Raw genomic sequence first — 12,931 nt, 5'->3', positions numbered from 1 at the left:
AAAACTAAAGCACTGATCTGCCTAAGGCAAGTGAGTGGAAAAGCCAGGTTCAGAACTCTAGGCTTTTGTGCTTATTCTTCTATATCATATTCCCTCTTAAAAAGAAACAGGACTGCTAGCACTTCCTGGTGGGCTATCAGTGAGGCCACACCACGATGTATTCTAATGAAACACTGCTAAAATGTGTTTGGCCCCAAGGTGTGAATGGATAGCAATTAATATTATGAGCCTAATTATTCACAACTGAGAAATTCATAATAAAACATGAACATACAAGAGACATAACTGACCAAGTCCAGTACATATTAGCAATCCATGCAATGATTATATTCAGGACATTCTCTTTGGAACCAAAATAAATACTCTTACAAGTCATTATTCCTCTTCCCCATGGAGGCAAGCGAACATCACTTATTTTGCAACAAGCTCAAAAGAGCTTCCTTAAGAGTCTAGGCTGATATTTTCTATGCTCAATTCCCATTACAATTAATCACAACAGACTTCCAGATGCTCTGTGCAGCTCTGAAATTTTTAGCCATGCTACATTACCTTTCATTTTAAAAAAAAATTGTCACAAATTCTTTAAGATTACATGCAAAGAATATAAGGACCTGAATATAAAGATTTACAGCAAAAATGTACAAAAACTATTTTTATTGGGCTCGTCTCTCGCACAGATAGTATGATAATCTGATTATTAGTATTTTCTTGATATTGATCCCGGTTTCATTTCAAACTGCATTTCTGGGCCCTGGACATTCAAACCCAATCTGATGTCATAGGATATTTATTCCCCCAGGACAGCACACTGTCCCCTAAGATATCATTAGCAATGCTGCTCACATTAGATGCAAGAAGCAATACTGAAAGCAGCTAGCATTTAGAAATTATCATTGATAATGCCTCTAACATTAGCCACTAGGGCCTGACTTTTCACAAGTGACTAGTGATTTTGGGTTCCCAACTTTAGATGCCTTAAAGGAGCCTCATTTACAAAAAGTGTTGAGCACCTGCCCTCTGAAAATGAGATTTCTCAAGTCAGGCACTCAAAATCAATAGTCATTGATGAAAATGTAGAGCCCAGAACAGCTAATGCAAGAAGTGCTTGGAGTGGCCAAGGAGGAAGGGGGAAATAGGTCTGGCAAGGAGTAGGAGACTCAGTAACATAGCAAAGCATAGATGGGAGACTGTGGTGAGACAGTGAGAAGAAGAAAGGTTACAGGGAAGCAAGTGGAGAAGACAGAAAACATAGAAGGAAGAGAAAAGACAAAGAACTGTATCTCACCAGAGGCAGCAAGTTTCATGAGTCACAGTCAGTGATAGATGGAACCTCCCAGTTCAATAGGTGTACTCAGCCACTGCTGCTTCCTCCTCGCCCAACCAAAGAGGCACCAACCACATGCGGCATCCTGGTACTGTAACCCTACTCTTGGCCCTTGTGCGGAGCAGGAGCTTATGGAGGGGCGGGTGTCTGGAGAGCAAACCCACCCCATACTTGCCTCGCAGCAGCAGCTCTTGTTTTGTGGGGCTGGGCCTGGCTCCGTGAGAAGCGGTGTAGGGATTGAGGATGCTGCTGCCAGTGGTCAGTAACCCAGGTCGCAGTGCCTGGAGAGAGGAGCCAGGCCCAGCCCCAAGGGACAAAAGCCAACACTCGCACGCGTGTGTGTAACTGAGCCCATGAACCCCTGCTAAAGCCGCCCCTAGCCACAGGCAAGAATCATTGTCTCTAGAAAAGCAACTACGGTATCAGGAAGTGGTACGAGGCCCTAGAGCTTGAGTTTGTCAGCTTTTATGTATTTTATAAATCTAAATAATGAAACAAAGTCTATCTATATTATATATATATATAGACACACACACACACACACACACCCATGCTGCCTCCTCCAACCCATCTTACTCCTTACTGCTTCCTTTGGGTCCTCTGAGTCACACTTCTCATGCTACCTCCTCTATTTGGGACTGCCTCTCAGTTCTCATCTGTCCATGCTCTTGTCCACTCTACACTTGTCATATTTAAAACCCAGTTCTTTGTGAAGCCAGCCAACACTGACCTTGTTTGATTATTGATCTCACTCCACCTGTACTGCATTGCTTCCTAAACATCTGAATTGCCCTGTAAAATCTACTATGTCTTTGTAAAGGACCACATACAGTCTATAAATAACAGCATTAAAGCTAGTCTTCTCAACTGGAGACAGCTAGACCTTCAAAGGGCAGCTTCTCACTTTGGCAGCTTTGTTGTTTTCCTTCTGTAGGATTCATGCTCTTTTTTTTCCCTCCTATAAAGATACTGAGTATTCATTTGACTAGAAAGTCACTTACATTTAAGAAAAAAAAGGAATAAGATGTCTGATCCTGCAAATCCTTACTCATGTAAGCACGCCTTACTCACCTGCATAGTCCCATTATGGTCAAAGGGACTTCTTGTGTGAGTGGAGTGTTGCAGGTTTGGGCCCAAGATGTGGATTCTGTTTCCTGTTCAGAACATTAGGGCAGCGATTTTTTAATTTGATTGCTTAAAATTAGGCATCTAAATCTATATTGAGGCCCCTAAATAAAGGTACCTAAATAAGGATCAATGGGATAAATGTTCAAACGAGCCTAAGTGATTTAGGAATTTGAGTATCATTTTCAAAAGGAGTTTACGGCCAGCTTCTAAAGAGTATGTAGGTGCCTAAAGGTGCAGATAGATGCTTTTGAAAATCCCACTAGGCACCTAAATTAGCCAGGCACCTAGGCACTTTTGAAAATCCCACTAAGCGCCTATCCGCACCTTTAGGTGTCCAAATACCTTTAAACATCTCTCCCTAAGGCATTTGGGAGCCTAAAGGCTTGTCTGCACACAAAAATTAATCCAGAATAAGGCAGGATATTAATTTAAATTGGTGAACTATTCCTGATTAATTCCATATGTGGACACTCTTATTCTGGAATAAGAGTGCCTATTTCAAATTAATTTAATTTAATAGAGCAACCTAATCCAGTGAAACCAGTGGAATCAGCTAATTCTAAATAAGACGCTCTTATTCTGGAATAAAACTGTTCACACATTAAATTAATCAGGAATAGATATTCCAGAATAACTCCCTGTGTAGACAAGTCTTATAGTTCACTACAAATCAGTAGGATTAGGGTAAAATTTTCAAAAGCACATAAATTATTTACATGCCTAAAACCAATTTTCAAAAGGATTTTAGGCATCTAAATGCTTTTGAAAATTTAACCCTAACTTTCGGCAGTCAAGTTTGAAAACGTTGACCTTGTAGTATACACAAGAGTAAGTGTATGCTGTGAATCTTATTTTATTTCATTTTTTCTGAATAGGTGGATGAACACCAACACTAGAAGGAGTGACCAATGTCATGGAGACTGATTTTCAAAAGAGCAAAGCAACCACACAATTTCAGCACAAATCAAAGGGAGCTGCATATGTTCTGCACCTTTGCAAATCAGTGCATCTGTTAGGAGCAAAATATGTAGTTTGCTTCTACGGCTTGCCAAACAAAGTCAACACAAATGAAAGATTACCTGAGCCCCGTAGACTCGCTGCATCGCTTGAAGCAACTGGTTTGTATATTCTGTAAGGGTTCCTGCATCTTCTTCAAATACACTAAGCAAGGAGCGAGTCTTTAACGAAAGAAAAAAGCAAAAAGGTTTTATTCCCAAATGAATATATTTTAAAAAAGCATTTAAAAGAAACTGTAGCAAAACAAACCAGTCAGTAATAATAAGAATTTGAATATACAGTATAAAGTGCCTTTTATCCAACCATATCAAAAAGCATAACAATTGATCACTGTAATGAGATGGGTAAACTGGTGCACAAATAAGTGATGTGCCTAGAAGTTTATACTGCAAAGCAATGGCAGAGTCCTCCTGACTAACGCCTTCTTGCTCTAACTAGTAGACACTCCTTCCAGCATAGTCAGGAATGTAACAAATCCTGAAATTCTTCTTGCTGATTATAGCAATTAAAGCCAGGCCAAGGACTCGTGGTCAAAACACCATGACTAGTTTTATTTCTCTACTCTTAGAATGAATTAAAAGCACTCCTTGAAATACAACAAATTATCTTCCACTATCCCTTCTCAGGAGGCTTCTGTGTTGAACAACTTTTAGAGGGCCACTGCCAAAACTGGTAGACTTAAAATTAGACCCAACAGTAGTATGATGGTTTGTGACAACAGGCAAACATGTACACTTAGTGCTGTGTGCCTGTGAGCACGATTTCTTCACTCTGCCATTCTGCTTTGTTCTTGTGAGCAGACAAGCAGAGTGGAATAGATAACACGAGTTATCTTGGAGAAATGCATCCAATTGGTTTGTTTCAGTGGAATTGCCAAGGACAGCAAATTACACTGTAGCTTTGCTATGTGAGAAGGGGGGAAACCAAGGCCAGGGATCTGTGCTGGACAAGTGAATTTAATAGATCATCGGGACAATATAAGTAAAGGGGAAGTAAAACATTGGGCTGGCAGTGTAACTTTGACAGTATCTCTCTAAGAAAGTCACTCTGCACCTTGGTAATTCAAAGTGTCCTAACTGGTAAATTCAATCTGTTTGATGCTAAATGGAAAGGTCTTCCCCATCTGTACAGCTAAATTACTTCACATTAGTTCCATCTGTCTACCTGAGGGGTGTCCACAAACTCCAGTACTTTAATATCCATATCAGCTCTAACACTAAGCCAGTGTTTTATCTGTCCTTCTATCTTAGGCATCTTTAATGTGCCTGAAGTTTCTAGGTGCTAATCATGGGAATTTATTTTACAGTCTTAGGAAAGCTGTAAGAAGCATCACTATTTGGGAGGATGAAGCATTGCTTCTCCAAGACATTTACTTTTCTTTGCAAATCTCCCTGCAGAGATTTTACATTGCTTCTGATTCAAATCACCTCTGCCGAGACTTTTGGACTAAGACAATATCTGATTTCATCTGTGCTGAGAAGTGTCTATTTAAGATGTGAATTAGTGTTGTCTAGTAGTCAAAGCAGGTAACCAGAATCGGTAAATGACTTCATCTCACAACACCTCATTTTACTCATCTGCTAAATGGGTATATTACTACCTATCTTAGAAACATCGTGGCGGATAATTCACATTTGGGAAGAACTTTAAGACTTTAGGATAAAAAGGAGCAACGGAAGTGTAAAATATTGTTTTCATTACAATAACAGCACATACAAATCAAAGAGGGAAATAATTCAAAACACACCAACAAAAGGCTATGTAGGGCCTAAGCCCTTCACATGCAAAACTTTCTTTCAAATGGAGAGTTTCCAGGACAGGGCCCCTGTCTGGATTTTAATAATTGAAATACATATTAATTTGCAAAAATACCTGGATTTTAGTTGTTGCAATAATTCAGTAGTTTTGCTAATTTAAAACTTCTATTTTCTGTAACCCATCTTTTCCTTTACTTAATACTGAACATCATTATACTATGCTCTGGCAAAAGACTGATTTGATGAGACTCAATAAACAAAGGATCGTGATTAAAGGATAAAACAAAAGAATTATGGGAAATGTTAAGCAAGAAAATTCTCAGGGCAAGATTTTAAAAAACTAGGTGCCTAAAGTTAGGCTCCTAGGTGTATATTTCTATAATACGGGGCACAGATGGCAGTTAGGTGCCTCTATCCTATTGAATTTAGCATAAGCTCCTTGAAAAATCCCAGATGCCTAGATATGGAGTTAGTGACTTAGTTTTAGGCACCCATTTATTTATGTATTAAATCCTGGCCTCAGTTATTAGCACTTTTGTTCAAAAATAATAAACTCTAAAAGATTCAAATAGTTTGGGTGTTAAGGTTCAAAATCTTTATTATATTTCTTTTTAAATCACTATTTTAAACCAGCGTAACTAACAAACAGATGTATAATTTACTAGTTGCTGTTTTTGTCAAATTCTTACATAGTAGATAATGTTGCAGAAGCGAACCAAAGTAATCCAAACATAAACCTTTATTTAACATGTCTGTGGAGGCTTCATTAATCATGCCACAACCCTGGCTGTGGGAAATGTGGGGCCAAATTTGGCCTTCACATGAGTAACTGTTGATTTCAGCATGGCTACTTGGGTGAGTGTCTCCTAATTTGCAGTCAAACACTTTAAATGGGATGCATTCAGTAGGCGCTTTTTCATACCATGCTTGGGGACCAGTGAAGATACAATTACACTACTCTTGGTTAAAAAACAGAGAGAGAAAATGAGCTTCATAAACCTTATTAATAAATAATTTATGCCTAATTCTCCTTGCACCTTGTCAGAAACGAATTGGTTTATATCCATTTTGTTCTTCCTTTGCATTTCTGAAAATTACTATACAAGATACAGATCAAAAAAGAATCAGACCCACTTTGTACAGGAGTAAATTACTAAACAAGGTGCTCGACAGTAAGCTGTTTAGGGCAGAAACCATCTTTTTTGTTCTGTGTTCGTATAGCATCTAGCACAATGGGGTCCAGGTCCATAACTGGAACTCCTACGTGTTACAACACCACAAATAAAAAATAATAGAACAACAGACAGTGGAGAATCAGGCCTCGCTCGTGTGCAAAAAACTACTATACTGAAAATGTAGTTAATTTTGTGAATTGAAAATTCATATGAACAAATTAATTTATGATTAAAAACTCAGGACCATATGGCAATTATGCATAAGTAAAATTATTTTTCCAGAAACCTAGATACCTAAAACAAAAAATGATGAAGGAATCAAGTGAAAAATGTCCGCAAAAGTTTAGGTTTATATACTCTTTACTCTTCCAGTATTTCTACTCATTGCAAACGAGGGGTTAAACTCCTTTGTTTCAGGCCATGAGGGATGGAGTAGACTTACAAACCCTAGTCAGTGCTTTGTTTGGTTGCTTTCAGTTTTGTAAAATTTTTAATCATGGCTGTGAGATAGTGTTGATGGAGCAGGAAAATGAGTTTACTTACTGGCTGTATACAGTTCTTCAGAATTAACATTTGCATTAAGCCTTGGAGATGTAAACACTATAACTATTCAATAATATTAATAATAAATCTACTCTAGTTTAGTAAATTGTGGGGTGCTCCCTGTATGAAAAGGAAGGATTCCTCCCAGGACTGATTTTCTTCCTCCTGCTGGTCCAGGACCAACCAATTTGGGGGTGGCAGAATGGGGCCACAGAACCTCAGTAGGTCCATCCAGGTGGGACTATGGCTTCTCCTTGCTACGGATTTAGGACTTTACTTCTCTCCTAATCTCCACTCACCCATCCTCCTTTCTTTCTTCCCTGCAGTGCAAATTCCTTTTGTTTCTCTCTTTCTCCATCAGGCCTCTAAACACACATCCCCTCTCTTCCCACAAGTGCCCCTCTTCCCGTCCCTTGAAGTCCCCTCTCTTTCCCATCCATATGCCCCTCCCTCTGAATTCTGTTTCCCCAGACCTTTCCCTCTTCCTCCCTGTCTCTCCCAGGTTTCCCCTCTCCACTATTTCCCCCCCCAACTCTTGGGCTCCTCCTTCCCACCCTTCTCTCCCTCTCACCATCAATAGGGCTCACTTTCCTCCCCTGTTTGGAGCGTTCCCAAGGTCCATGGTTCGCTTTTCAATAAGGATGCAGCACTGGCTGCATGGTCACTGTGTGGTCTAGAGTATGCTAGACAGAAGGGAAGGGATCTAGTCTAATACAAGGAAATTCTTCTCCAGCCCCAAGGAGTGGAAGTGGAGAGGGCAATAACAGTCTGGATTTAGTGCTATGAATCCATTCAGCGACTGTGTCCCTAAAACCCAGGAACATCCCTGTTTTCAGTGATTGTCCTGGTGGCCTTCTCAGTTGTAGCGCAAACAATATTTTGTCCCCATTTTGTAAGCCTGGTAGTCTCTCACCACTCTGCTCAGGGGAGCTAGTGACACCGACAGCAGGCTGGCTACATGCACCTGCACCTCAAGCAACCATCACCTGTAAGACATGCCACAGGCTGACACCTTGTCCTCCCCACCATGGGGCCCGTGCCCAGGGCACAAGCAAAATTTTTTCGGGCCCAGTACAAACTTGTAACACGGGCCCCCTCCCCCTCATCCCATACGTACAATCTCATGAGCCATGAAATTTTTTTTCCTCATGGTAATGGGGGTTGAAGCCTGGACTGGCTCCCCAAGACCCCCCGTATATTGTATCCTTTCCCTCCCCCCCCCATGTGGGGGCCCTGCCTATGCCTTTGGGAAAGTCTTTCAGCCAGCACATCCAAAGACTTAGAGGGAGGGGGTAGTTCATCAGAAGAGAAGAGAGGACACCCTTTTCTCGTCCTCCCAGGTACCAACCCCTCCCAGACCTTCTCTGAAACCGTCCCCTGCAGTTCTGCCCTCTGTAACAGGTGACCTAGTTTTCCTGCCTTGAAAACCTGCTCAGCCCACTCCTGGATGGCTACTTCTCCAGCCTCACAGCAAAAGGACATTATTTACCTGGGCCCCTGTAACCCACTTAACCCCTGGCGTGCCTCAGTTTCCCACTCTGCAAACCAGGGTAATAATCCCGACCCACCTTTTTCCATGCCCGCTGTGCTCTGCCGATGAAATGCGCTGCAGAAGCACCACGTACCACAGCCCTAACTCCTGTTCTTACCAGTTACATTTGCTATCCTTGCTCAGACAGTCCGCTTCTCATCACTGCCAAAAGCCACCCGCCTGGTTTCAAACACCCCCTTTGCCCAGGCCTGCTGAATCGGTCTGGCCTTCACTCAGCAGCAAATGCAGGTGCGTCAGAGCTCGGGCACAGCCTGCAGCAGGTCTGGGGCAGGGGTTTGCACCCGGTGGTCCACAGGGGTACCGGGGGGGGGGATCTACACAGTGTGTCTAAGGGCGCCGCAGCTGTCACCATGGAACAGGGGGTTACAACCGAGGGGGTCCTCAGGCGCTGGCTAAGATTTCCAAAGGGGGCCACACGGCTAGGCAAATGCAAAAACAAAAGGTTGCGGACCATTGATCCGGAGCATCCCCAGGCCAGGGCTGGGCCAGTGGAAACCCTCCTGCCCGCCCCGGCCTGGGGAAGGCTGCACGGGGGAAGGGAGGAGCAGCGAAGAGCAGCCAGGCAGGCGGCGGGGAGCGGGGCCGGGTACCTGCGGGCTGTCTTGCAAAGCCTCTTCCAGCAGGAGTCTGTCCACCGCGGGCATGTCGGCTGGCTGCGGAGCGGCTGTGGCTAATCCGGATTAACTCCGCTCGGCGGGCCGGACCCGTATCCGCTCGGCGGCGGCAGCAGGCTTCCCAAATCCGGCCTTCTGCGGTGCTCTCCCCGCGGCTGGAGCAGAGGAGGCGGCGTCCGGCGGCGGCCACCAGGTAAACACCAGCGCAGGGCAGGACAGCGCCGCGCTCCGCCCCGGGCGAGGAAGCGAGTCACGAGGGCCCAGCTGGGGAGAGCCCCTGGCAGGAAGTGTGGGGGGGCCGCTGAGCGGCTCGCTTCCTGCCGCCGCCTTCCCGCTTAACTCTTTGCAGAGCAGGAGAGGCCAGGCTGACTCCACCTTCCCTGCCAGGCCCAGATCTGTGTGGGTGTGTGTGTGTGTGTGTGTCCCCGAAAGGAGGGGCACGGAAAAGGGATTGGCAGGGGACACTGAAAATGCTGGGGGGGGGAGGGATCAAAAGCCCTTGGCTTTCCTGCACCCCTGTATCTGGTGGGAAGAAGAATGGGGAAGGGATGCTTTGCTGAAGTGGGGTGGCGCGCAGGGACTAGCGTGAGGGACCTGGCTGGAAATGGTAGGCAGGGACGCGTCGCCTGTTTTCCCGGCTGAATTAAATGCAAGAATAAAATGAGTTTAAGGGAGTCTAGCAAATCCAGTGTTCAGCCTTGGGAGCCGGGCTTCCCAAAGCACCGGCAGCATTTGGTCATGAGGGAGGAGTGGCCAGGAGTGGGTCACGATGCCTGGAGTGGGGAGCCAGCCCCATGGGTCAGGAGCTGGCCTTGTGGGGTGAGTGCTGGGGGCTGTGCTCTCCAACACTCCCGCCCACCCCTAGACCTCCCCTCTGCACCTCACCTGTGACCTGCCTACAAGTTTCCCATGGAACACTGCATCAGAGGATTTGTTAGACTATGCATCTCTCAGACCTGGTCCACATGGCGAATGTAGGTCGACGGAATGGGGCTCCTGTCAATCACATAATGTCTGCGTCTCCACTCTCGGGTCTGTTCCGCTGACCTAAATCTCGGGAAAGTTCGACTTAATCAAACCACATCTGCAAGGGGTGTAGCGCTGAAGTCGAATTGCCTGGGTCGAACGAGCGTCCGTGTAGGCGAAGCGTTGTGTAAATCAATGTAATTGGCCTCCAGGAGTTATCCCACAATGCTCTGCTGTGACCCCTCTGTACATTCGCACTCTGCTGCACCACAGCCACGTGCACAGGAAACAGCCCTTTCCCTGAAGCCCCAGGAAATTTTGAATTCCCATGTCCAGTTTGGTCAACTTGGAGAGAGCTTTGTAGCTGAACTGCTCATGGCAACTGCACGCCCCAAACGCACTCTAGCATGGAGTCAGCCTGCGGTCTTGGATCTCGTCAGCCTGGGGGCAAAGAGTCAGTTCTGGCTCAGCTCCAAGGCAGCAAAAGAAATTTGGATATCTCTGAGAAGATATCGCGTGGTACGGTGCAGGGCCACAACAGGGATACGCAGCAGTGCCAGGTTAAAATCAAAGAGCTGAGGCAGGCATATCAGAAAACCAGGGAGGCGAACAGTTGTTCTGGCTCGTCACCAAAGACATGCTGCTTTTATGAGGAGCTGCATGTGAGCCCACCACTGTACCACCATGCAGCTCAGATACCGCCATAGAAGATGAGTCCAGGGTGAATGAGGAAAACTCTGTGGGCGAGGAGGAGAATAGGGGACAAGCGAGCGGGGTATCCATTCTGCCTGAGAGCCAGGAACTGTTTGTTACCCCAGAGCAGCCCAACCGGATGCAGGACAGTGTGACTGACCAAGATGGCGGGGAAGGCACATCTGGTAAGTGTGTATAGCAAATCGTATTTCTGTGGTTATAGCCCCAGTCCAGCTTTTTATTTCTGTGAAAAAAGGAATCTGTGTGTTTGTGGGGACGGGCTTCCTGGGTGTTGGTCCACTTAAGCAGAGGGTTACCCCCGGAACAGACTATTTATGTGCACAGGGATGCTCCGAGAATCCTCCGTGGATATCTCCAGGAAACTTTCATGTAGGTGCTCTGCAATCCTTTGCAGAAGGTTTCTGGGGAGGGCAGCCTTATTTCTTCCACCACGGTAGGAAACTTTACCCCGCCACTCTGCTATTAAATGAGCAGGCATCATTGTGGATCACAACATAGCAGCATAAGGGCCAGGCCTGTACCCAGAGGCTTGCACCAAACCTTCCCTTTCTGCCCGTGTGAGCGTCAGGAGACTGATATCACACATGGTCACCTAGGGAAGATGGTGCAAGTTTACAGTTCTCGACCACTATAGTCACTGTGTGTTATTCCCCTGCCATGGACGGTGTCCTGGGCCCCAACACAGACAATTCCTAGACATGACATTGTTATGGGTCCGGAAACAGGTGCCCCTATGTTTTCTCCAGTGACACTTCACCCAGACTCTCCTCCAATCCCTTTGGACCACCTCCTCCCAAACCAGTCTTTGGGATGGTAAAGGGGGGCCCAATGATCCTGCTCCTTGGTTAAGTGTGGATTGGGGAATTTAGTGCTATGGAGACTTCCGTATAATAGATGCAAGGGCCTCTTACTTACCATGGCTGGAACGCTGCTCCGACCCGTGCAATAGGTGCAGATTGGTATGCGGGTCTGGCGTTGCCTCATGAATATGAAGGAGAGTTCTTTTTACATTGTAACATTGCTTTTCATCCATGGGACCAGCTAACAATGGAAACGTTGTGCTTTTACAGTGGACAGCTCGGCCTACATCCCAGCTTCAACTCCTGCAGAACGCCTTTCCCAGATTAAAAACAGCGAGAGTTCTGTGGCACTTTAAAGACTGACACATTTAATTTTTGTAGGCATAAGCTTTCGTGAGACTCAGCTGAAGTGAGTCTCACGAAAGTTTATGCCTACAAAAATTAAATGTGTTAGTCTTTAAAGTGTCACAGAACTCTCGTTGTTTTTGCTGTATACAGACTAACGTGGCTACCCCTCTGGAACTTTCCCAGATTAGAAGGTGAAAAAAGAAAACACAGGATGACATGTTCAACAAACTAATGAATGCCTCCATGGCTGCTGACACAGAGCTCAGAGCCTGAGGATGTCATTGTCAGAAAAACTGAACATGGACATGGAAACAGAAAATCAACACAGGAGCAGGAGCGTGCAATGCAAGAGGAGATGTGTATTATGAGCGATCAGTCTGACATGCTGAGGCGTCTGGTAGAGCTCCAGAGAGAGTAGCGGCAGGACAGACACCCTCTGCAGCCCCTGCAAAACGCTCAGCTAACAAGCTGTTTCCCAGTCCCCACCCCCAAGCGCTCCAGGAGGAGGTTGAGCAGGGTGCAGTACATGTTCCACTCCATGCTGGTGGAGGGGAGGAGAAAGAGGCACTGGTCCCTTTAAGAACTGGGAATGTGTGTGCTTTGCTGTTTGCACAGTCACACTGCTCTGGATCCCCTAACAGCCTTATGAGAATGTTAAATTATCTTTCTTTCCCCCCACTGTTACAGATCACCAATAAAACCGTACTGCTTTATAAAAAAATTACTCTTTATTCATTGAGAGCTCGGGGATTGTCAGCGGGAAAAGAAGGGGAGGGGACCGATGATGTGAGAGTCTGGGATGGGAAGGAAAGGCACAGCACTGACAGAGACATACATTACTGCAGTTCATTGCAAAATGGGTTTTCCATGCTTCTTTGTGGTGCAGGGCTCTGCAGTTGGCTCTCAGCGTTGCACTGGTATCCGGCTGCTCAAAATTTATGGCCAGCCTCCACAACCCAACCCAGCGGGAACTTTTCTCCCTTTGTTTCACAC

At 45.4% G+C, this 12,931-nt stretch overlaps 2 protein-coding genes across 2 annotated transcripts in view; one reads left to right on the top strand and one right to left on the bottom strand.

Moving 5' to 3' along the window:
* APPL2 (adaptor protein, phosphotyrosine interacting with PH domain and leucine zipper 2) overlaps positions 1 to 9,187 on the bottom strand; it is a 49,873-nt gene extending 40,686 nt beyond the window's left edge. Inside the window, exons 1-2 of the mRNA XM_067536190.1 lie at positions 9,087 to 9,187; positions 3,532 to 3,630 (exon numbers count right to left, since the gene is read on the bottom strand). Of these exons, the coding sequence (XP_067392291.1) occupies positions 3,532 to 3,630; positions 9,087 to 9,140 (153 nt within the window). The 5' untranslated portion in view covers positions 9,141 to 9,187. The remainder of the gene's footprint in view (positions 1 to 3,531; positions 3,631 to 9,086) is intronic.
* Positions 9,149 to 12,931, top strand: part of CUNH12orf75 (chromosome unknown C12orf75 homolog) — a gene marked incomplete at its 5' end in the record, with an annotated part of 40,359 nt that continues 36,576 nt past the window's right edge. The window contains one exon of the mRNA XM_067536110.1: positions 9,149 to 9,303. Within this exon, the coding sequence (XP_067392211.1) occupies positions 9,149 to 9,303 (155 nt within the window). The remainder of the gene's footprint in view (positions 9,304 to 12,931) is intronic.

The sequence above is a fragment of the Emydura macquarii genome, unplaced genomic scaffold, assembly GCF_026122565.2.
Source record: "Emydura macquarii macquarii isolate MOO-44397 ecotype Brisbane River unplaced genomic scaffold, CSIRO-AGI_Emac_v2 contig_3530, whole genome shotgun sequence".
NCBI lineage: Eukaryota > Metazoa > Chordata > Testudines > Chelidae > Emydura > Emydura macquarii.
Note: the sequence above shows the minus strand (reverse complement) of the source record. Positions and strands in the feature narration are given on the sequence as shown.